This window comes from Hippocampus bargibanti, linkage group LG14 (assembly GCF_051943395.1).
Source record: "Hippocampus bargibanti isolate YZ-2025 linkage group LG14, ASM5194339v1, whole genome shotgun sequence".
NCBI classification, from domain to species: domain Eukaryota; kingdom Metazoa; phylum Chordata; class Actinopteri; order Syngnathiformes; family Syngnathidae; genus Hippocampus; species Hippocampus bargibanti.
The window spans coordinates 19,857,087-19,882,086 of record NC_142747.1 but is presented as its reverse complement, the minus strand read 5'-3'; the positions used below and the strand labels follow the sequence as shown (position 1 = coordinate 19,882,086).

The 25,000-nt window shown below is 40.2% G+C and overlaps 4 protein-coding genes across 8 annotated transcripts in view; 2 read left to right on the top strand and 2 right to left on the bottom strand.

The window, feature by feature from the left end:
- axl (AXL receptor tyrosine kinase) overlaps window positions 1–4,158 on the bottom strand; it is a 29,839-nt gene extending 25,681 nt beyond the window's left edge. Inside the window, exons 1-4 of the mRNA XM_089013726.1 lie at window positions 3,832–4,158; window positions 2,018–2,231; window positions 1,397–1,497; window positions 1,127–1,309 (exon numbers count right to left, since the gene is read on the bottom strand). Coding sequence (XP_088869852.1) covers window positions 1,127–1,309; window positions 1,397–1,497; window positions 2,018–2,231; window positions 3,832–3,967 — 634 coding nt within the window. The 5' untranslated portion in view covers window positions 3,968–4,158. The remainder of the gene's footprint in view (window positions 1–1,126; window positions 1,310–1,396; window positions 1,498–2,017; window positions 2,232–3,831) is intronic.
- Window positions 4,159–7,272: 3,114 nt separating this feature from the next.
- Window positions 7,273–13,261, top strand: LOC148888752 (uncharacterized). Its single transcript, XM_089013725.1, has 5 exons — window positions 7,273–8,010; window positions 9,418–9,676; window positions 9,934–9,967; window positions 11,575–11,767; window positions 11,827–13,261. Exons 1-5 carry the CDS (start codon window positions 7,965–7,967, stop codon window positions 12,180–12,182), a joined length of 888 nt encoding a protein of 295 aa, XP_088869851.1. The 5' UTR covers window positions 7,273–7,964; the 3' UTR covers window positions 12,183–13,261.
- A 187-nt stretch (window positions 13,262–13,448) lies between these two features.
- Window positions 13,449–25,000, bottom strand: part of LOC148888750 (cyclin-dependent kinase-like 1) — a 45,420-nt gene continuing 33,868 nt past the window's right edge. The window contains exons 4-15 of one of the 4 annotated variants that reach the window (XM_089012928.1): window positions 24,305–24,404; window positions 23,537–24,207; window positions 20,422–20,584; window positions 19,077–19,260; window positions 18,120–18,241; window positions 17,499–17,571; window positions 17,122–17,212; window positions 15,894–16,094; window positions 15,738–15,820; window positions 15,598–15,654; window positions 14,798–14,953; window positions 13,449–14,553 (exon numbers count right to left, since the gene is read on the bottom strand). In XM_089012928.1, coding sequence (XP_088869054.1) covers window positions 14,458–14,553; window positions 14,798–14,953; window positions 15,598–15,654; window positions 15,738–15,820; window positions 15,894–16,094; window positions 17,122–17,212; window positions 17,499–17,571; window positions 18,120–18,241; window positions 19,077–19,244 — 1,047 coding nt within the window. In that variant the 5' untranslated portion in view covers window positions 19,245–19,260; window positions 20,422–20,584; window positions 23,537–24,207; window positions 24,305–24,404 and the 3' untranslated portion in view covers window positions 13,449–14,457. Of the gene's footprint in view, window positions 14,554–14,797; window positions 14,954–15,597; window positions 15,655–15,737; window positions 15,821–15,893; window positions 16,095–17,121; window positions 17,213–17,498; window positions 17,572–18,119; window positions 18,242–19,076; window positions 19,261–20,421; window positions 20,585–23,536; window positions 24,208–24,304; window positions 24,413–25,000 lie in introns of those variants that run through there. The other 3 variants (XM_089012929.1, XM_089012927.1, XM_089012930.1) reach the window with 3 other exon arrangements.
- Window positions 24,402–25,000, top strand: part of tgfb1a (transforming growth factor, beta 1a) — a 15,343-nt gene continuing 14,744 nt past the window's right edge. Inside the window, exons 1-2 of one of the 2 annotated variants that reach the window (XM_089012926.1) lie at window positions 24,402–24,733; window positions 24,820–25,000. The exon at window positions 24,820–25,000 is cut by the window's right edge and continues 415 nt beyond it. The gene's annotated coding sequence lies outside the window, so the exon portion shown is untranslated. The other variant, XM_089012925.1, reaches the window with a different exon arrangement.

The window sequence follows — 25,000 nt, the reverse complement described above, 5'->3', positions numbered from 1 at the left end:
TGACTAAAGTCGAATGGCATTCGAGGTGACCCTTGCCAAGGCTGAGGAGTCCCGACTGACTTCCGATCCAATCCTTGCATACAATATGCCCAAATGTGGTCATGCCAGATAATCTGGTTTCCAACGTTATCATGGTCCAAACCAGAAGACTGTACAGGTGTACAGAGTCACCCCCCCCCCCTCACCCCCCAGTGCATGATACGTTCGTGCCCCTCTGGAGGTTGATTTGTGACTTTTTGGAGCAGCTGTCCATTCCACAGAGGTGAGTGTGGATTCCCGGTCAGCATTCCTCCAAATTGTTCCGATGAGTCAAACAAGATCCTCGCACCTCAGCGGCTGCCTCCAAATCCGCTGCTGCGTGACTCAGACCGCACCATCTCGCAGAGGCTTCAAACTAGCTAGTTGTCTTCTCCCCTGAAGAACCCATTTGCGCTAAGTCCGAAAATGACTGCTGTTTGTTTCGTTTTTCAGTTTCTAAATATCCAAAGTTGTGATCCAAAATTTCAGTTCATTATTTTCCTTGTCCAAGGTGTCCGAGTCAAGGCCCGAGCAGCGGCACTGCTCACCCCGAAAGTAACTCAAATAGATAGAAAGCTAGCTCACTAGCTAATAGATAACTAACAGCTAGCTAGATAGATAGCTAGCCAGCTAGATGGTAAATAGAGAGCTAGCTAGCTAGCTAGCTAGATAGCAAATAACAAATAGAGAGCTAGCTAGCTAGCTTTTAGGGGCTATTCGTGTAGTTCAGGGGTGTCAAAGTCATTTTTTGTCGCGGGCCACATTGTAGTTCTGGTTTCCTCTCGAGGGCCGTTATGAATTTGGGGAAGCCATTAGAATGTTTAAATCCCTTCAAATATTACATATAGAGCACACAGCAAATTTATGAATAACTCGTTTTCAAATCTGAAGTCAAGAATAATGACTTTTATTGTGGTTGACATCCAAAAATATGACATTTTGCCTCAGATTTTAGCAATCATCATGGAATTTAACAAGTTTGATTTGCTTTCGCGGGCCGAAAAAAATGATGTGACGGGCCGGATTTGGCCCGCGGGCCTTGACTTTGACACCTGTGGTGTAGTTAGTACCTTGAGGATCGACTGTTTGATGGCGGTAAGGTTTGCACCTGTGATGTTGAGCGTAGAGGGCGACAGGGCTACCGGGTCGTCCACGGTGTTGAGAGGCGCACCGTCCCGAAGCCAGATGACTCGGACCGGTTCTGGCGGTCCGTGCGCCACGCAGTGTAGGCTCAACGGCACGTTGGCCACCACGGACATGTGCTGCGGCTCGGTGGAGAAGTGGGGAAGACCTGATGAAGAAAGCAACCGAGTCAGTCATTGATTTGATGACGCGTTTGGGTTTGTAGAGACTCCTTTAGGGGTCAAAGTGGACTCACCTTCCAGCAGGATGCTTCCCTTCGTGGATAAAATCCGCTCGCTTCCTGAATCCACTGAGCACTGATACGTTCCCATGTCTGAAAGTTGGACGCTTTTAATCCTGTTGAGTGGAAGATTTGATTGACTGACCATTTGAAACTTGCAGTTATGTTTTTTTCAAGCTAGCTACCTAGTTATCTATTAGCTGTCTAGCTATCTAGCATTTAGCTATCTAACTTGCTAGCTAGCTATCTATTAGTGACTGTATCTATTAGCGAGCGAGCTAGCTTTCTATCTATGTGAGTTCCTTTGGGCTCGAGTGAACGCTGGCGCGTGTGGCTGCCGCTGCTCACCCACAGGAAAACTGATCCTGTGACTGTAAAGTGACCTTTTGAAAGGCGCTTAGAAATGAAATGTATTAGTAAAGAAGTAATAATAAGAATACATTTCAAGGGGGAGTTTGCCTGTCATTCAGCCTTCGAGTCTCTAGTCAACATCTTGAACGGATTTCAACTTACGACCATTTCGACTTACGACTGTTTGGTCGGAACGGAACTCGGTCGTAAGTCGGATGTTTCGCCCAAAATCAGTGCCAAAAGAAGAGAGATAGAAAATGCCCAAGATTTGGTGACGCCGCCTACCTCAGGGTGCTGTGTACAATCCAACGGCCCGTGCCGAAAACCGGCATTTGGTAGTCGTCGTATTCGGCGAAGGGAAGCAGCTCGCCATCTTTCAGCCAAGACACGTTGGGCGGAATCTCATCATCGTCGACCGTGGCCAACAAGGCGCACTCCAGCCTCACCGGTTTGCCCACGGATGACAGGACGGTAGCCAGTTGATTCTCAAACACCAAATCTGTCATTGGGGAAAAAGAAGCCAAAGACGTTTTGAATTCATGACAAATCAGGGGAATTTACTTCACTCATTCACTGACATTCGTGAATTGATTCGGGAATTGAAAAATGCGACGTGGAGCACCATTCTCGAATTTATTCAGGTTTTGGTTTATCTTGCAAGGGGTGCCAATAAAGTGCAGGTCACACCTCTGGTAATGTTTTTACCTTGCACGAGGGGTCAGCATTTGCCTTTTGACCATGTTAGCGCTTTGTTACAGCTTCAACTGTTGTTAAAGCGCTATATAAATCAATGAAATGGATTATTATTATTATTATTATTATTTCAAGTGTAGATAACTCCAGTTACATATAGCTTAGGAATTAACTATTTGTTTCTGATGAAAGAAGAGAGTCTAAGGTTTCTAATGCTGTATTGAATGTTTGACGTGATGGAAGGACTGCTACAATATGTCTTTTTTTTTTTCGGTCAGGGGCGTTCCTTCAGTGACGTCACGTACGGACTGGTCACCAACTCGAAAACAAGACTTCCGGAATATTCAGCGCCAGTCTTAAAAGGTAAAATATAGCTACAGTGAGACCTCAACTTACAAACACCTCAACTTACAAACTTTTTGTCTTACAAACGTCAAATTTATGAAAATTAAACCTTATAATAAGCACTATTTTCATAATACACACCCACCGCGGATGGCGGAGTGATCTTCGGCGGAAGCACACGACCGAACAGCGCCAGAAGTTAAGTTACCAACAGTCCTTATGGAAGGTGACTCTCCTTCCATAAGCCATCAACAACCATCAAAAAGGTCAATAAAACTTTATTTTACAGCACAGTTTATTTCTTTAATTACAGGCCTCTCTTTCCAAACAACAATTCCCTTTGACCTTCGACCTCCAACGCCTTTCCATCAAGCCATAAATGACCATCACAAATGTAAATAAAGTGGCTTTATGATACAATGCAGTGTATTTCTTTCATTGCGATACAATAGCACATTTATTATACATAGAATAAGGTATGTTGTGTGTAGTTTTAAGGCTTATTTAGTTGAAAAGTATATTTTATGGAAACCCGGGAACGGATTATTCCCATTTTCATGGTTTCCTATGGGATTTTTTTTTTTAGATACACACTTTTCGCCTTACAACCTCTGTCTGGGAACCAATTAAGTTCGTAAGTTGAGGTCTCGCTGTACAGTATATGCGGTGGAATATTTGTAAAATACACTCAGTAGAAGTCATTTGAATCCATTTTACAAATTATGGGACACAACTTGTCCGGAGACGTCGGTTGTCCTTTAATGTTCTATTTTTGATGTTTTCTAAATTTGAATTAACACAATACATTTTTCAAAACGTCCCATCTTAGGACAAAGCAGCCTCTTTCGAATGTGGCGGTCATAATTCAGATATTTACCTGCCTCACCTCTTCAAATTCCTCAACTCATATCAACTCATCAACAACTTTTGCTCCATTCTCTGCCACCACTCCCCAAAAAAAACCACAAAAAAAGAACATCAAAGCATCTTTCTATTTCTAAACACCACTTTCAAATCAGAAATTAAAAAAAGAATAGCAAGAGGTCTTTTTTTTTTCTAACCTCGCAAGCAGGAAACCTTCGTTGGACCACCGGCGAGCGTCAAGACAACAAGCAAGAGCGAGACGAACTTCTTGGAAACGAGCGTTCTCCCCCGAAAAGCCGATTGAGTCATCGTCACCCTCGCTCGTTCCATCATCTTCTCATCATGTCGCACTTTTCAAGTGGAAGAAAGTTCGTTCGTCCGTTACTCCAAACTTGTTTTCGTCACACGAATAAAAGTCACTCCTAAGTTCATAAAAATCCTTTGAGTCCACTTTTTTTGGGAAAACGAGTGCTTGTTGTGCCGCTTAGTCCCGTCACAGTCTGCGTACATTCCTCCACTCCCTCCCTCCTTCCACCTTTCTCCTCCTCCTTCTCCTTTTTCTCCTCCTCTTTTTGAGGAGGACTCAAATTCCACAAGTCAGCTTCTTTGTAAAACGCACCCCCTTCCTCTCCTCTCCTCTCCGTCATCCTCGTCCTTTTTACTTTAGAGGATGAACACACACACACACACACAATTGGCTTTTTAATTGCTCCACGGAGGTTTTCCTGAATCGAACAACCCGGAGGGGGGGGGGGGGATTTGGATCTAGCTCCGCCCACCCGGGCACAAAACTACAAGGAATCAATCGACCAGCGTGCTTCAAAAAAAATTCACGTCCAAAAAACAACAACAAAAAAACACACATATCGCCTATAGTATAGGGTAGTATATAGTATATAGTACAGTACAATGACTAAAACCCAAATTCAAACCAAATTAGGATAAAATCCAGATTAAAGGACAACAAACGTCTCCGGACAAATTGTGTCCATAATTTGTAAAATGGCTTCAAATGACTTCTACTGAGTGTATTTTACAAAGATTCCACCGCTATATTTTACGTTTTAAGACTCGCGCTGAATATTCAGGAAGAATATTAAGGAAGTCTCGCCCGTCACTAAAATTCACGTGCGTTCCTTTAGTGACGTCACGTACGGACTGGTCACCAACTCAAAAACAAGACTTCCTGAATATTCAGCGCAAGTCTTAAAACGTAAAATCTAGCTCTATGCGGTGGAATCTTATTAAAATACGCTCAGTAGAAGCCATTTTGAAGCCATTTTACAAATCATGGACGCAACTTGTCCGGAGACGTCGGTTGTTCTTTAAGGGGACCTGCACCTGACCATGCACAGGTCACATGACTTTAATCAATAAGCGCTAGTGTTTGTTGTGTCTTTCCTTTGTATGTCTCTATCACCCCCCACACGACCCCCCCCTACCCCTTCTCGTTCCCACGCTGGGGGTCCTGCAGGTTGGGGCCCTTTAAGAATGACCCCCCCCCCCCCCCCCTCTCCGGGCCCTTAAGAAAAAAAGAGTCCCATTGTATCCAGGCTGGCCTTTTCAATGGTCGTTGTGGCACTACTACTAGATAGGAGGGGGGAAGGAATGGGGTGTGGGACAACAAAGAGGGGTGTTTTAAGACTTCCGTGGCTTTCGGGGTTGTAAATGACTACGTGCGTGCGTGATTGAAAGATCTACAGGGATTTGGCAGCCAGGATAAAGTGGATTAAGAGGTTTCAAAGCACATTGTTGCCTAGACAGCAAAAACTAAACTGTTGTTTGTACACAAAAACACGTTGGCAACACAATAAAATGGAACCTCGATTTGTAGGCAAACACACTGCCAGGCACCCCACAACTTAAATCAACGCAGCCCTTCTAAAAACTTGTTGACACGTCACGGTGACCTATTAACACGTGACCAGAGAGCTTTGAGAGTTCGGACATTTGCGCCCCCTAATGGTGACTATTATTATGACAATCAGATGTCCATACCTGTCAACCGGCCATATTCTTTACGATTTTTACACATTTTTAGATGTGTACTGCAGACAAGAAAGTTTGGACGGGTAACGCAAAAATGGTTAAATATAATTTTGAGATATTTTCGATTGCGTTTTCATCATTAGATATTAGCAGTAAAGTTAATTATGACAAATATATCTACTCGGTAAAAGCAAAGTCAACCAAGAAAACAAGTCCGTCCGAAAAGTCTCGAGATGAAACAAACGTTCCGAGAAGAAAAGTTCCGGTCAAGTGGAATTTTATTTTGAAATCAGTTAAATTAAACATTTTACCGTTTTTTTTCGCCGGAATATCATTCATATTTTTTAAATAAACATTATACATCATAAGAACAAAAATAAAAAAAAATTCTAACAACCACAACCACATTTTTGGGAGGTTTAATTAAAATATGACCCTTTTTAAAACGAATTGCCTGTTTTGTTCTGATTTATTTTGATTTATGCATAAAGATGATCCTATTTTCTTTCATTTCTGTCTGAATGTGTGAGCAGTATGGAAACATCTGTTTGGTTTTACTGTCATACATGTGTTCAGTTCAGCTAGCGAGAATTCTGATGAGTAATGGCTACCGTCTTCTGTTTGTCATTATTCACACGTAAAAACGGAAGATTATCTCCATATGTTATTTTTGCAAGCAGTAAAAAGAGGGGGGAATCCCCCCCCCAAAAAAATAACAAAAGCACCAGGCAGAGGAATAACATGTCGCATGAGAATTTCTGGATTTTTACACAATGAAAGCATCTTTCGTATTTTTCAATAACCGGAAAGGGATAAAAATATGGATGTTTCATAACAGCTGTTTTCCCCCCGGACCAATCGGATACAGTATTAGTAATCCACACTTGAGTAGTCACTAAAACCAGTAGATACAAAGTACAGATACCACTATGACGTTTGACCCATTAAAAAATAAATACTACTACTGATAATAATAATAATAATAATAATAATAATAATAAATACCAATAATAATAATAAAAATACATTTCATTTATAAGTGCCTAACACTAATAATAATAATAATAATAATAATAATAATAATTTATAAGTGCATAATAATAATAATAATAACAATAATAATAAATACCAATAATAATAATACCTACCAATAATAATAATAATACTTTCATTAGGTTCATTTATAAGCGCCTAACAATAATAAATATCAATAATAATAATAATAATAATAATAAATACTAATAATAATAAATTTTATTTATAAGCGCCTAACAATAATAATAATAATTACCAATAATAATAAGTAACAACAATAATAATAATAATAATACATTTAATTTATAAGCATCTAATAATAATAAATACAAATAATCATAATAATACATACCAATAATAATAATAACAATGACAATAATAATAAATACCAATAATAATAAATTTCATTTATAAGCGCCTAACAATAATAATAATAATAATAAATACCAATAATAATAAATTTCATTTATAAGCGCCTAACAATAATAATAATAATAATAATAATAAATAATAATAATAATAAATACCAATAATATTGATAAGTAATAATAATAATACTAATACATTTCATTTATAAGCATCTAATAATAATACATACGAATAATCATAATAATACATACCAATAATAATAATAATAATAACAATAATACATTTCATTTATAAGCACCTTTCAAAACTCTTAAGGACACTTCCAGTCACAAGTTAAGTAAAGCAACAACAACAATGACTGATAATTTTTCAATAATGATACATTGTATGAAATTGGTGATAATGTTCTGTTATCTTTTACTCCTTTATGAATCTCTTTACAGAAATTGCACCTGTCAAATACATACTGTACTTTTCTATATTTATACATAATATTTGAACTTTTTTCATTCATTGGCGGTGTGCCTTATATATGGAAACAAGTATGAAAATACACCATTCATTGGGAAAATACGGTATACTTTTAGTTTACATTGAATTAAAGAGTAAATTGGCCACTGCGACAACCTTCATACTGTATATTTACTGTAGCTGTCAATCAAGAGAGAGATATTTTTATTTTGGGATTGTTCCTGGCCTCCAGCTGTGGTCCGTTTGCTAATCCTTGTTTTAATCTGCCAGAGGGGTGGCAGGATGATTGTGGACGCAGTCTCACTCCAAGCATTGGGAGTAAAAAAAGCAAGCAAGCCTAAATGGAGGGGATTATCTGCTCTCGCTCTCCGTCGCCCTCCCTCTCACTCTTCTCTCTCTCTTTTTTATCCTCTTTTCCAGCATCCCACGTTCTGGCTGGCCGTCATTTGTGTATTTTGGAGCAGTCATGACCGCAGTTGGCGGCGTTCACCGGGGCTACCTCAGGAAATACGGTAGGCTACTCTGCAATTTTCAGTCCATATGATGTATGAATATGAATTTGTGAACAGATGATACTGTCGCTCTTGTAAGATATCGGATTGTTTTTTTAAATAGCTTTTTTTTTGATACCTTGTATAATGGATATTCCGAAACGACACGGTGAAAAATATGAGTTGATATATTTTCAAGAACTGATAGCGACGTACAGGTATATCTGAATACGTTTGATGACATACTGTTAAAGGACAACCGACGTCTCCGGACAAGTTGTGTCCATAATTTGTAAAATGGCTTCAAATGACTTCTACTGGGCGTATTTTAATAAGATTCCACCGCATATCGCTAGATTTTACCTTTTAAGACTCGCTCTGTATATTCAGGAAGTCTTGTTTTTGAGTTGGTGAAGAGTCTGTACGTGACGTCACTTAAGGACCACCCTTGACCGTAAAAAAGACGCATTGTAGCGGTCCTTCTATCACGTCAATGTATTTTGCTGTACATGTTTGGTCTGAGAACCGTGTTGCACCCAAAAGCCGCAAGAAGAGGGAGTCCAAGCTCCGTATAAGGAATTCATCAGCCTGTGGCCACTGGAGGGCGCCATTTTGTGCCTCTTTTCTAGTGATCCATTGTTGCCCCAATGTTGTCTCAAAATGGCATGGAATAAATTCTGTAATCGATTGCAAACATGTATGCTTTCCTCTTCAGAACTATTTGAATCATATTCATAAGTGGATGTGTAACAAGAAAGCATATTCTCCGAATCTGAAGCCATTGTTTGGATTCTACAGCAATGCAAGACGTCTTGGCGTGACGTCACGGACTGGGGGCGGGACTTTCTGAAAATGTTCAATTCACAGCTCAATTTTTTGCAGATTTTGAACACTTTACGTCATTTTTATTTCTGTGTTTTGCATTTGACAAAAAATATCATACTGCGTGTTTTGGGTATTTTAGATGCTATCAAACGTTTTTCTGATGTCATTTAAAAAACAAAAAAGTGACGTCGGTTGTCCTTTAAATCAAACCTTTTTGTCTGTCCTCTTTCGCTGTCTTTCTCATTTCTCAAATCCCTTTCACGTTGAAGCCTCCGCGTAGAGAAGTAGAGCAGATCTTTATCATCACGATTATTACAGGATGAACAGCTGTCTGGAACGCTCACAATCTGATGTTGTCACGTGTGTCCTGTACTTTCTCTTGTCTGTTTGACTACATTATGCGGCCTTTCGGGGGGCCAAGAGAGGAACACCGGAAAACACAACTTGCTGCATGAAGTCATGTTTTACAAACTGCTTATTTTTAAATGATGTGAAGTTAATAACCATGTAGTTTTTTTTAAACGTGTGATTTTTTGGGGGGAACAAAAAAATATAGATATTGAAAAAAAAGCCACTTACAGTGTGTTTCCATTCCTTCGGCAGGGGGCTTCATGTTCAAACAGTGGAAGGACAAGTACGTGGTTTTAAGCTTAGAAGGAAGCTTGCTGGTGTGCCGCGACGGCGAATCTCCACCCGACCAAGTGGTGGACCTGCAGAGTCATTGCGAGATGATTGTGGAGGGCCGCGAGATCTTGGACCTCCCCAGGCTGCCAGCGGGGGGTCGCAGGGACTGCTGTTTCGCCATCATCCTGCAGCAGAACAAGTTCCTGCTCATGCTCGCCGACAACCCAGACGACTGCACGTAGGTGTCGCTGCAATATAGCATATAGTCAACAACCAAATAAAATTGATGTCGTCATTATCATCATTCACATTTATGGACGATATAAAAGTCATCATAACTCAAAGTTCCCCGAGGAGGAAACTGAAATTACTCCCAAAACACACAATGAGCCAAATTTGAATAACGAATTTAATCACTACTCTAATGAAACGAGAAAAATATGCATTCTCGCATAGAATTCATATCGAATTACTTGTCATTTTCCCCTTTCGCAGTCTGTGGATGAAGCTGATTCGGAAAGTGAGAGAGGTGAGTGTTATTTCCTAATGACATTTTGTTCGAGTGTACTTTGACGAACTGTATCTACCCCGGTCAAAGATGGCGCTTCGTACCGATGTCCAAAACGTTTATTGTGGAACACCGTGAAAACTAAAAGACATTTAAAACAACAATCGACATTAACACAATCTATTCGGCAACACCTAAATAAGCAAATTACTACTAATAACGCTAATGACGTACCGTATGCACCTTGTTAACCGAAAGTATATAAACTTTAATGACGTTGAACAGACGATATCGTTCTCTCTCGCGCGATTTCGCACGAACATCGAAACACGTGACACGGAATTCACGGAAGTGATTTGTGACAAACTATTCCAAATAAAATAATGAGGAAGATTTTAAGCAAAACATAAATATGAAGGTTCGCATAGAAATATTAAACACCTTTACAAAAAAAAACGAGCAAAGATAAATGATCATACCTGTTTCGGTAAAATTGCTTTATTGACGGTAAATCGATTTGTTGTGATATTGTATCATTGCGCAATGCTTGAGAAAGTATTTTTTTTGGTAGCGCTACATATAATGACAACAAAAGTCATTCTAAAATTTTAAATACATTCACGATGTAGCTGAGCAGCTGAAGACATTGTTCTTTGATTGAATCAGGCTATAATAACCAATAAATTCATTTTTTTTTTTAATAGTTATTTTTGTTTCATTTTACATGCGCTATGTAAAATGTAAGATGAGTCACCAATTTGTAAGGGCATACGCCATTATTTATAAGATTGCCAAATGCCTCGGGTTGAAAGGTATGAAATAGATAGTTAGCTAGGTAGCTAGCTACATAGCAAATAAATAGCAAATGTATAGCAAATAGAGATTGAAATTCCATTAATAATAATAATAATAATACTTTAAATAAAAAAAAAAACTTTACAGTCACAGGATATTTTTTTTCTGCGGGTGAGCAGTGGCAGTCACACGCGCCAGCGTTCACTCAACCTGGAAGTAACATAAAGTAAAAAACAAAAACAAAACAAAAACTAAATAAATAATATGACAACACAAAGACACAGAGTCATTCATTATTCAGCACTTGCTGTACCTTCTTTGTGACATGAAGCAGGTCCAGATGAAAGAGAGGATCAAATTGAGTCTGTTGTTGATTATTAGCTATCTACCTAGCTGGCTATCTATTTACTATCTAGCTAGCTAAAGAGCTAGCTACCTATTTGCTATCCATTTGCTATCTATTAGCTAGCTACCTAGCTAGCTATCTATTTGCTATCAGGATAGCTAGCTATGTAGCTGGAAATCTATTAGTTATATGGCTATCTAGCTAGTTAGCTAATTGTCTATCTACTAGCTATCTGTTAGCTAGCTAGCTTGGTAGCTTTCTATCTAATGGAGTTACTTCCGGGTTGAGTGAAGGGTAGCGCGTGTGGCTGCCGCAGCTCACCCGCAAAAAGACTGATCCAGTGACTGTAAAGTGACCGTGAGAGTTTTGAAAGGCGCTTGGAAATGAAATGGATTATTACTATTATTATATTTGTGTTGTCACGGCAACCAATGACTCAATATTGCCGCCAGTTGCGCTAACCGTGGCTGTCTGCATTTGTTTCCAGGGTGTCATGTCTCCCGCCTACCTGCAGAGGCAGCGCAGCATCACCCGCTGCATCACCGACAGGGACCCGCCGCCCGACTCCGGCAGCGACAAGGACCCCGCTTCGCCCCGGCCGAGCGAGAGTAGCCCTCTGCCGCCGTCAGCGCACGTTTCAGAGAGAGGCGCTTCACTGAGAGAGAGAAATCAGAGCCACGGTCAGTTTGTGGACACTCGCAGACACAAGTATGATTGAATGACTTCTGACTTTTTCCAGCAACGGGTGGACCTCGGCGGCCCCTGCGTAGCGTCTCGGTGACCCCTCCTCACCGGGTATCCGATTGTCTTCGCCACGGCAACAGTAGCGACGCCCGGGCGGTGAGGGCGGTGTGCCTCCTGATGGGCGGGGCGGCGGCCTCCTCGGCTTTGGGCTACCTCAATTCTTGCTCGCCGCTGGCGGGCAGAGCGTCCGAGACGGTCCACGCTGGCTCGGGAGGCTTCTCAGAGATGGCGGCCGCGGCTTCCTTTCACGCGTGCGACCAAGACGTGGACTCTGACACCCACTTCAACAGCTTCGACTTTGAGGGCGACTCCGATTTTGACGCCTTTGACTGTGGGGGGTTTGCTTTTTAAAAGATGCTTGTACATTAAAGATGGCGTTCTTTCGGGTCCACGGAAGGAAGTTGATCAATAAGCCCAATTTCATCTTAAAGGACAACCGACACCACTTTTTTGGTTTCCTAACTGACATCAGAAAAACGTTTGATAGCATCTAAAATACCCAAAACACGCAGGCTGATATTTTTAGCCAAAGGCAAAACACCAATAAAAATGACTTAAGTGTCGCAAAACTGCCACAAAATGAGCTTGGAGATTCAGAAAGTCCCGCCCCCTTGTTCGTGACGTCACGATTGGTCACAAACTGCCTTGCTCCAGAATCAAAACAATGGCTTCAGAGAGTTCAGATTCGGAAAAAGATGCTTTCTTGTTACTCATCCAGTTCTGAATATGATTCAAATAGTTCTGAAGAGGAAAGCATACATGTTTGCAATCGATTAAAGAAGTCCTACCGTATCAATTCGAGCCGTCTGGACTCTAATGTAGCGCCCAGAAAATGCACAAGATGGCGCACAAGCTCCGTTGGAAATGGTCTGATTTGTCCGCTGGGAATTTGTGTCACCTTCTTTATGCGTATTACCGCAATTGGCTATGACACACAGTTTTCCTTCTAATTTCAGACGAAAAAAAAGTACCCAAAATGCATTGTGTGTCGCTTTTTCGGTCACGGGCGTTCCCTCCGTGACGTCACTTAGGAGATCGTCACCAACTTCGAAAACTAGACTTCATGAATATTCAGTCTTAAAATGTAAAATGTAACTATATGCGGTGGAATCTTTATAAAATGCGCTCCGTAGAAGTCATTTGAAGGCATTTTACAAATGATGGATGCAACTTGTCCGCAGGTGTCGGTTGTCCTTTAAAGCTAAGTCAACATACAGGGCAGTAATTGCCATGGGTGCTCTTGAACGCCATAACAAGTAAAAAGTAAGCTATTTTCGAGTGAAAAGAGTTGTAACGATAACAACTTGTCATTAAAATATCCATCCAACCCTTCTTCTTTTAATCCGTTTATACACCGTTATGGCGCAGAGCGCCGATGCAAATGTCAAACTGCCGCGGCTTGGAATTGAAGCGGATTTACGTGAGACAGGAGATGTGAGACAGTGTATATATATATATATATATATATATATATATATATAAAACCGTGCTGAGCGGTTGCGCCTTTTCGGCAGCACCAATATGCCAGCACTGTTTTTGATTGGGAAGAATGTGGGGTGATTGTCAACTGCAGACCAAACAGGAAATGACACAGCGAAAAAGCAGGAATACGAATTTAGTTAATACAATCATCAAAAAAGCCATATATGGTTCATGAGCCGTGGGGTCACGACCCCTGGTAGACAGAAATGTCACGCTTTCTAGTTACCAAAACACATACCAAAATGGCGCACCAATCAGACAGTGATCGCATATATAATTAATTTAGGATTATTGTTAATATTAAGACATCAACATCTTGTCTTGGCAGGTTTTATTAAAACTACATAAGACAGACTCATTAGTCGCATTAATGACATCATTGTTTACATATATCAATTCACTACACAATAAATAAAAAAAATCAAGGCTAATGATTAGCTTAGCTGTATTCTAATAAAAATATCACATTCGAACAAAGTTGTTGACTTCACATACAGATGTGAGTGTTCGCTGTAATTATGAACCCATGAATGTACCGTTAGCATGTTTCAGATGCAGTCCCTGAACGCACCACAAGCAAATACAACAGTACATAGCTTGACTTGATATCAACTTGAGTGCCACAATTAACTCATAAACTGCCGTTCTTGAATTTATTCGGGAATTGAAAATATGACGTAGAGCGCCATTATCGAATTTTTTTCGGTTTTTTTTTCTTGCTTGGGTGCCAATAAAGTGCTGGCCAGACCTCACGTAATGTTTTTTTTTCATTTCCACATGGGGGCAGCATTTCCTCTTTTTTCCATCTTAGCGCTTTGTTCCAGCTTCAGGTGTTGTTAAACCAATATGTATTGTATTTTGTACATCTGCCCCCATTTCAAGCTCATATAACTCCAGACCCATATAATTTAGGAATTAACTATTTCTTCTAATTAAAGAAGAGAGTCTAATGTTTCTTACAATGCATTGAATGTTTATGTAGTCCTAAAAGTCAATATTCTGTGGGTCTTTCAATTGAAGTGGAAATGACAAAAACCCTGGCACTGGCAGTGAATGAGTTAAAATGAAGTGAAATTCCAGCGTTACCAAATGGGAATGTCTTTCCCAAATAAAGAAGAAAAGCAAGATGGCTTCTGGTTATTGGCTAAATGTTGGGCAGGTGATATTTCTGCTTTGCTGGCTTCTTGACATCCGGCGTCAGCGACATGTTGCTGTTTGTTAATTGTGGCAGATATTGAGCCTAGATACAGCAACAAAAATGGTATCAGCCAAGATTGCCTTTATTCTAATCTAAATCAATTTGGTAAAAAATAACAAATAAAATTCAAAATAAGCCAATTTTGGTGAAAAAAAATGTTCCGTTGCAAAAACGAATACCACCGTCATCTGCATGTACACGTGATCATTGTTTTCAGTTGACATAAAAATGATGTACTACTTGGAATGAAAATATGCTACATGCATTTTTGGCTCCTCCCACTCACCGTTATCTGTTTGCGACGGGGTCCTTTTTCGTGGCGTCTCATTGGACGTTGTTCCCCCTCGCGGGCCCAGGCTGCACCGCCTTCTTCGTGTATGTAAGGTAGCGCTAGCAACTCCTCGCACGACAACCTTCGTGAGGGATCCATCACCAAGCACGACTACGCAGAAACAAATACAGATAAGATAAGTTTGTCTGTGGGTGAGCAGCGGCAGCCACGCGCGCCTAGATAGATAGATAGATAGATAGATAGATAGATAGATAGATAGATAGATAGATAGATAGATAGATAGATAGATAGATAGATAGATAGATAGATAGATAGGTAGGTAGGTAGGTAGGTAGGTAGGTAGGTAGGTAGGTAGGTAGGTAGGTAGGTAGGTAGGTAGGTAGGTAGGTAGGTAGGTAGATAGATAGATAGATAGATAGATAGATAGATAGATAGATAGATAGATAGATAGATAGATAGATAGATAGATAGATAGATAGATAGATAGATAGATAGATAGATAGATAATTAGTTAGCTAATACACTGAATATTTTAGTTCCTACTTGGGTGACGATCGTATGGTGTTCCACAGGGTTCAATTTTAGGCCCCCCTCAAAATTGTTTACTAAAGACTATAAATGAGTTTTGAGGTGTGTTTTAAAGTGGACCAGGCAATTGGTGCAATTGATAAATCTATTTTTTTATGATTGTCTGAGACAGCTAGCTCAACTAGCGCCTCTCCTTTCACACTTAGACACAGTCATTTCTGGATTATTGGCGACCAGTCGAGGGCGTGTGGAAAATGCTGCCATACCTTCATGACTTGAAGAGCCAGGGCTGATGCAGCGGAGAATCGCTTTTCAAGAGTTTCCTATTTACAAGAACATAGCGTGATCACTTCAGAATTCCACAACGTCCAGGACGTTTGGAGAAAGTAAAGTTGATGAGTCATACTGTGGTGTCAGGTTCAGGAATACTGACTCCGCTGAAGAAAACGTTGGACCGGAACACCTGCTGATGTCGAGGGATGAGGTCCCCTGAAACCAGAGAAGAATCAGGGTCTTCCACGTTTCAGGGTATTCCACTTTTGGGGAATAGGTGGCGACATACCGAGAGTTTTGCGGATAAGATAAAGCTGGTCCACGTCGGACTTCCCGGGCCAGAGTGGATTCCCGCTGAGGAGCTCGGCGAAGACGCATCCAAGGGCCCACACGTCCACGGGGGGGCCGTACTGAGTGTCCCCAACCAGTAGCTCAGGTGCTCGGTACCAGCGTGTCGCTACATAGTCCGTATAGTCGTCCTCCGGTCCCGCTGAGTACACAACATGGAAGACAAACAAAAGCACATGTACATTTTCAGCGTTTTTGAACCACGACGTTCATCAAGGAGGAGACTCTGCTGAGCGGTGGCATGAATATGCCAGCACTGCTTTTGATTGTTTCAAATTTCAGGGTTCAGGACTGATAGATTTTAGTTCCTCCAGTAAGCCATAGTCACATTATTCCTTCTTCACGGAGGGACAGGGACTTACTGTCTGTTCACGGCATTAATTAAGACAACCCTGCAGAGGGATTACAAGGACACTTGAGTCTCTACATGACAGCACGTCTGGTAACACAATCCGGAAACCCAACGCAGGGATGGGTCAACGGTCCACACGGCTCACAGGGTCGCGCTAATTGACTCGGGGTGAAGTTTTGAAACTGAGGAGACTGTGCTGAATAAGTCATTACACTTGGTAAATGCACGTTAAGGCCACACACACACACACATATATGCACGCACACACACATTCCTGTTTCAATGGTTTCGTGATGTCCAATAACTCTGGATAAGGAGTGAGGACTACCGTTGCTGATAAGTTTAGAGAAGAACTAGTGTTACATTTGAACACCACATTTCCCACTTGAACTTGTTTAAAAACAAAGAAATAAAAAGTCGACTTGAAACTGAAATAACAGCAGGAGTGAGGACTCTGAATGGCTACATTCAAAGTCCTCACCCTTGTTATGAATTTGGTTAAAATATCGTTTTACTTCTTGTGGTATGAACTTTTTCCTCTCATTAACCACGCACACACACACACATAAACACACACAGTGAGTTAAAAGTGTGTGTATTCGAGTGAAATGAAAATACACACAAAAAAAATATTTTGGATGAATTTGTGAGGACCTCTCTGAAACTTTAACAGATGCATATATAGAAGCCTTTAGAATGAATATGAGGACCGTCAAAAGGTCCTCACTTGTCAAATATGTCCTCACTACGTATGGTATAAAACGTTAGTGGTCCTCACAAGACCAGTCATACAAACACACACACACAAATGACTCACTGAGAATCCGAGCGAAGCCAAAGTCACACAATTTGATGACGCCGGTTTTGGTGAGAAGGATGTTCTCGGGTTTGACGTCTCGGTGGATGCACTGCAACACAAACACAAGACACGTCTCATGTTGGTGGTGACACTCAACACCGTACCACAATCACAGCGTTGGTGCTATTTATACGCTGGCACAACCGGTGGAGTCACATGACTTGAGTCGGACTTCAATTTCTCATTAAGGGTGTGACTTCTACGGTCTTTGCCAATAGTCAATAAAGTTGGATCAATTTGAAGAGAAGAGTCAAAGATTATGTCTAGAAATGAAAAGTGGTTGGGTCAAATGCACAAAGACCTTCGGGTGGATTTTTTTTTTTGTGTTTACTGACGTTATGCTTGTGGCAGAAGTTGACAGCCTGGAGCGTCTGCCATACGATGCTCTTCAGCTGAGCCTCTGGAACACTGTGGAAGGACAAGATGGACAATTTTGCATGAGACAAATCTCACATTGAACCCATTCTTGAATTAATTCGTTTTTTTTTTTTTTGCTTGGGTGACGATAAAGCGCTAGCCATGGCCTCTGGCAATGTTTTTCCCTTCGACAAGGGAGCAGCATTTTCCCTTTTTTTCCATGTTAGCGCTTTGTTCCAGCTTCAGCTGTTGTTAAAGCCCAATATAAACCAATACATATGTATTGCATCGTATTTTGGACAGCCACCCTTATTTCAAGCTCATATAACTTCAGACCAATATCATTTAGGAATTAACTATCGTTTCTTTTTTTTGATGAAAGAAGATAGTCTAAGGTTTCTTACGCTGCATCGGATGTTTATGTAGTCTTAAAACTCAATATGCTGTGGGTCCCGGAATTCGAGTTAATTCCTAAGTTATATGGGTCTGGAGTTACATGAGCTTGAAATGCAACATTGTTTACTCTACAATACGAAGAAGTAGCAAAGCAAATGGATGTTGACGCTTTTCCCGATGCTGGATTGCAGCCTGCCACTCACCCTCGGGGGTGTTTTTCCAGCTCGTTGAGAACCGTTTGCTCGCAGAACTCAAAGACCAGGTGGAGGTGTCGTTTCCTACGGAACACCTCCAGCAGGTTGACCAAATTAACGTGTTTCAGCTGCTGCGGGCAAACAGAAGATGCAGAGTCAGTCACAATGGATAATATGTTGAAGAGCAATACATTAGGGTGAGACTTTATCAACATCGCAGGGATAATACTTGCGGGCCTCAATCTGCGGTACATATGCAGCTAAAAGCTAGCAACCACTCACTTGATGACAATGAGGTTAAAATCTTAGAAAAATAAATGCTTTGAAAGGGGAGTAAAAGAAGCTATTTTCATAAAACAGCAAAGCCCTTCACTAAATCGCCGTGGTGGGGTGAGGTTTAATTTGGATCGTTATTACAACAGACTTCTTAGACCACGTCGGCTTAGTTATGCTGATGAAGGTGATACTAGAGCAAATGGGGCAATCAGGTCAGTCGTAGAACCCCATAATCAGCCAGGACAATAGAAGTCATCAGTTTAGCCTCAGGTAATAGTGCTCTGCTCCCAACCTGAGAGCGGGAGAGCTATCATCGTAGAGTCTGGCACTGCCACGTCTGGACAGTAGGGATATATATATATATATATATATATATATATATATATATATATATATATATATATATATATATATATATATATATAGGGCCAAAGCTACCAGCAAAAAAAAAAAAATAGTTCGCTGACGAAGCCTCTCGGATAAGAAGCGAAACGTCCGACACGTTCAAAGAAGTACAGATGACAGTTGAAGAAACCTTTTCATCGATGGACCACTCCTGTATGATATGTGAGGTTGACCCCCCAACCCCACCTTCTAAAAGTTTGAAAAAATTACATTAATCTTCAAATGTATGGAAAGTTATGAAAACACATCGCCACCTATGGGTGGTAGTTTGTATCATTTGCTTACTTTCAGCATGCGTATTTCTCTCAGTGCAATTTTCTTGATCATGGGATCATCTTCCGATTCGACAAATTTCTTGATAGCCACAATTTGGTCGGTGTCTCTGTTTCTGCATTTGAAGACCACGCCGTAAGAACCTTCTCCAATCTTGGCCAGTTTCTCGTATTTCTCCATCGAGCCTGGTTAACACCTGCGCAGACAAATAAGTCAATAAAAACCACAGTCTGTAGTGTTTGAGTTTTCGCTTTTCGAACGTCGGTATACAACCGAAATTTGGTTCTCAACCAAACTGAGTGCATCTGAATGCATCACTCGACCACCCCGTCACTTCCTTAGATGTCTTCCTCATTGTCTCATTGTGACCGACGCATTAATATTAATATCGTTTTATTTTTGCGAAAATGCTGACATATTTGGTTAAGATCTCCTGAATAGTATGATTTTAAAGCAAGCAGAGGATGGTTTGAAAAGTTAGTGTGCCCTGTGTTTGCCCAAAGAAAGCTGGGATAGGTGCCAACACGCCCCGCGGCAGAAAGATAGAGAGATTTATATGTACAGATGTTAATGTTAAGAATTGGTGAAAATAAAAGTTTGTTTTTAAAGGATTTTACACATGACCTGCTCTATTATTAAGTTTTTATCCGGTTTATGCGATGAAATAGTTAAAAAGTTGTTTTCTAGATTTTGAACGGATTAAGATTCTTTACATTGATTTAAATGCAAAGTGCTGTTTCGGTTTTTGAACAAATCGGTTTTCGAACAGGTTTCTGAAACGGATTATGGTCGAAAACCGAGGTATCACTGTATTCATTTTCCAACATGTTTTGAGGCGTTTTTCTGTGTCCTTGAATTTATTTTTGACACCTATTGTCACCACGCCCCCTGGCAGAAAGATGGAGAGATTTATATGTACAGATGTTAATGTTGATGTTAAGAATTGGTGAAAATAAAAGTTTGTTATTAAAGGATTTTACACGTTTACCTGCTCTATTATTAAGTCTTTATCTGGTTTATGCGATGAAATAGTTAAAAAGTTTTCCAGATTTTGAACGGATTAATTTTTTTTACATTGATTTTAATGGAAAGTGCTGTTTCGGTTTTCGAACAGGTTTCTGAAACGGATTATGGTCGAAAACCGAGGTATCACTGTATTCATTTTGCAACATGTTTTGAGCCGTTTTTCTGTGTGTTGAATGTATTTTTTCTGACATTTTTAAAAATGTCTTTACTTATCTTTTTTACGTTTAATCTCTATACGCTTGTGCAATATGGATTAAACCCTGCATTTAAATTTAAATTTACAATGAACATAAAAGGCATAAGGTTGAAATGCGCAACTGTGTGCACTCACCTCTCCATCGCATGGACGAGTCAGTAACAGTGAGCAACTTTGCGACTTCCAAACTAACCCAAGTGTGAAATCACACGAATTCCTGATGTTTTTCTCTGCTCGATCGCCTCGAATTCCTTTCTCCTCCCCAGCAAAAAGTCAAGTATGATTTATTCGTTGCCGTCTATATTGGAAGAAAAAAAAAAAAACATGGCAAACAAATGGGCGACGTTTGGCTCCTGCTTCCAAGAAACAACGCAAAAAGCGTTACTCCTTACGTAAAAGTGCAATTCACGACGCTATTCGTGTAGGTACGCTACAGTGACCTATACAGTATTCTACAGCGATTGTCTCTATCCAGTGAACTCGCAGTCGTATATCATTGCATTTTTGTGAAATATATAATCGTTTTTCGTGTTTTTTTTTCAAGCTATGCAGCTTATAATGACGTATTACACGTTTTCCTTCCATGCTGGTTCTTGAAATTTCCGAATACAACCACGAGAAACAGGAGAAAAAAAATGGATTGAAGTTTACGCTCTTTTTGCTAACACTACAGTTTATAAATGTGAGTAAGTTGTGTTTTCATAACTAATAAAAGTGGTATAATATATATATTTCTCCATAACTGCCAAGTTTAAAGCAAAAAGAAGCATAAGCATATGTATTTCTAGAGCTCGCAATTTTCTTTCCTAGTATCCACTGACAACCATTTTTGATTTATGACGAATATCTGCCTGCATTCGATCTTTGATATTTGCTAATCTTTCGCTTATATTTCGCTTTAGGCATCAAATACTGAAGAATGCAGATTATTTAATATAAAGTCAACTAAATGGTACCTTACTCGTTAACATCTGCCAAAAATTAAGAAGGTTATGATAGTTTAAACTGTAATAAATAACTCGATCACAGATTTTCATTGTTTTAACTGTAATTACACACAGGCAGAAAATCCCTTCATATTTTGAAAATTAAAAAATCCACTATTTCCTTATTATTTGTCATAGAATAATAATCTATACATCGTTTCAAAGCTATTTAAATGCACTTTATTATGGTAGTAGAAAATGTGTGATGAATTATTATTGAAAAAATGTGTGCGTTAAATATAGAGAGAAAGGGCAGACTTAAAACGTCTTTTTTTATAATATCAGTGTGAAATATGAAATATTTAATAATATAATTATCCAAATCGAGTGATTTATTTCAAACTCGTGATTCATAAAATACATCAAAAACAATAGACGATTGACTCCTACGTAACGTCACCGGCACTAATCATCTTCCCTACATTTCTGATAAGTAAAAAAAATAAACACAAAAACAATCGTGGACACAAAATATCGCACATACCCGCAGTTTTATTTCAAATTATGTTTTTGATTTTATGTTGTACGAGTACAATTTAGTTTTATATTTCGTCCTAAATCCCGCACAGCCAAACAGGATGTGCTTTTATTCCTGACTTTCCGATAGGGGGCAGTATATCACCACATAAATATACACGTACAACCGAGAACGATGGAAACAAAATACTGCTATACGTATAGAATGTACTTATTAAAATGTATGTTGCCGCTACTCACCCACAGAAAAACAGATCCTAGTACTTTAAAGTGACCTTGAGAGTTTTGAAAGGCGCTTAGGAATTAAATATATTGTTATTAGTATTATTTCGATGGCAACGAGAATTTCATTTGCTTGCTGTCACGAAATCCTCTGTTGACTCAGTGGAATTGTGTGTATGATCTTTGTCTTTTTGTTTGTGTTAAGCGCAGATGTTTGAGGGGGATTTTGTCTGGCTTCTGCTGCTGTTAAAGAAACCCATTGATTGTCAGCGTCTGATGAATGGCTCATTCTTTTACAGTGGTAGAATGACAAGTGACGCTCATGGGAAAAAAAAAAGGAAGGCAGACCAGACTTTCCTCAAAACGTGCCACATCAAACAGTGTAATGTGTCCATCGAAGTTGATTGAGTTCCCGGATGAATCACTTTATTTATAAAGTGATGCTGGTTACTTTTATGGGTCGTTTACAACTCAAAAGGAACAGAAGTGGTTAGTTTCTTCATTTTGTTGGAGGAAATTTTACGGAATAGATTAAAAAAACTAGCTAGCTAGCTAGTAGATAGCTAATAGCTAGCTAATCGATATCTAGATAGATAGATAGCTAGCTAGAGAGCTAATATGTAGCAAATAGATAGCTAGCTAGCTAGGTAGCCAGCTAGAAATGCCTTCATACATCCTCGCCTAACAACACAATCAAACTAAAGGCTAATGTAATGTAATGTAATGTAATCTAATATAAAGATGATTCTGATTCTGATATCATCTCATCTAATCCAATGCAAGTCATTTACTGCCATTCCCTAATTTATTTGGGAATTGAAAAGCATGACGTGGAGCGCCATTCCCAATTTTCTTTTTTTTTTATTGCGGGTGGTGCCGATAAAGCGCTGGTCAAACCTCAATGTGTTTTCCCTTCCACGAGGGGGCAGAATTTGCTTTTTGTCCATGTTAGCACTTTGTTCCAGCTTCAGTTGTATGTATTGTATTGTATTTTAGACACCTGCCCCCATTTCAAACTCATGTAACTCCAGACCCATATCATTTAGGAATGCACTCTTTTTTTCTGATGAAACAAACGAATTGAAGGTTTCTAACACTGTATTGAATGTTTATGTAATCCTAAAACTCAATATTCTGTAATGTAAGTGAAAATGACAAAAACCCTGGCACTGACTGTATGTATGGCATTGTATTTTGGACAGCTGCCCCCATTTCAATTTAAGATAACTTCAGACCCATATCATTTAGGAATTAACTCTTTTTTTCTGATGAAAGAAAATAATCTAAGGTTTATTCTGCTGAATTGAATGTTTATGTAGTCCAAAAATCTCAATATTTTGTGGGTCCTGGAATTTGAGTGACAATGACACAAAAAAAAACCCTAGCACTGGAGTGGACACATTTTTTGCACATTGTCTGGCAGTGAATTAGTTTAATGTAATCTAATCTAACCCAAACCAATCTAATCGAATCTAGTCCAATCTAATCTAATTTTACCCAAACCAATCTAATCTAATCTAGTCCAATCTAATCTAATCTAAACTAAAAAGTACCTACGTACCTACCTACCATGCCTAAGCCAGATGCACCATCAGGGCCAGCCTTGATAGAGTTCCCCCCAAAAAAGCTTGACTTTTAGATGAGGACTTTTATGGTCTGTAGCCTGGCAGACGTTGGACTTTCACACGCACTGCATAAATGAGGTGGTCAGTCATTGAGACGCCGGCGCTGCGCTCAGCTCGACATGTCAGCCATGAGGTCGGCCCACAACGGCGACCTAGTTGGAGGGCAACCATTCCATCAAGCCTCTATAACAGTGGTTCTTAACCTAGGTTCCACAGAACCCAAGGGGTTCGGTGAGTCGTCTCAGGGGTTTGGTGGATCCTGTGCCACAGAGGTCAACCCTACAGTCTAGTCTGCAGTTAGTAGTTATTGGAAGAAGGGTTCGGTGAAGGAGCAACTGGTGGGGTTCATTGCCTCCGACAAGATTAAGAACCACTGGTCTATAACGTGCGCTAGAAGGCAGCAGAGCAGATGTTTTCAAAGCTACAAGGGTTAGCCTCATTTCCTGGGCGGAGAGCTCTGCGCTCGATTAGTAGACGAGGAACCAGAAGAAAAAAGGCTTGAGAGTGAGAGGAGGAACAGGGTGGGGTGAATGTTAACTGAGCTCACAAGATCCCGCAAATCACTTTGTCACCAGCAAGCTGTGACAAGAAGAGAGCAGAAAGAACCCCCCCTACACACACACACACACACACACACACATAAAAATAGGCGTGTATCAGGAGCTGTGTCACGAGGAGGCGGAGATGCACCAAAACGGAGGTGTAAACCTGGATAGACGCAGGACGTGCTGCTGAGTCTGGAGGAGAAGGTCTGTCAAAGTTCGTCTGGGTCTGAAGGTCTGTCAAAGAACGGAGGATGGACGTGAACCTGCCGTTCCAAAAAACAGGAGAAAATCTCGTTTTATGATGGCCTCTACGCCAGCTTGTGAGTGACTTTCAAAACAGACAAAATTCTGAAAAACATCTGATCGCCTAATTCCGAGCTCCTGAGTTCAGTCTTCTCGGACTTTACAAAATACTCCCGGGTGGTGTGTTAAAATGTGTCAAGGAGCAGAGGAAGTAGTGTTTTTGCTTGACTGAGCGTTTCAACAACAAAACAAAAAAAAAAACATGTGAAGAGAAACTACTCAAGGGGGGGAGCCGAACAACGCTGAACCGACACATGGACGAAGCGGGCGGTGGTCTACCAACAAGAAGGTCTGAATACAAAGTGTGGAGCTTCTTAAAATATCGGACTTTGCTTGCAGTGTGAGTGAGTGCAAAGCTCTTTTTTTTTTTGACAGCGGGCACGTCATTGTGTTACCTGACTTTGCCGAGTCAGTGGGGGGCTTCCAGTCACCCCCCCCCCCCACTCTCTTCAGAAGACCCAAATGTTTGGAGCTATTCACAGTCCTGAACTTGCGAGACTCTCCACACTGCTTTAATTGTTCTCCTGGAAAAGTGGTAAACACCCTTGCGTCAGTC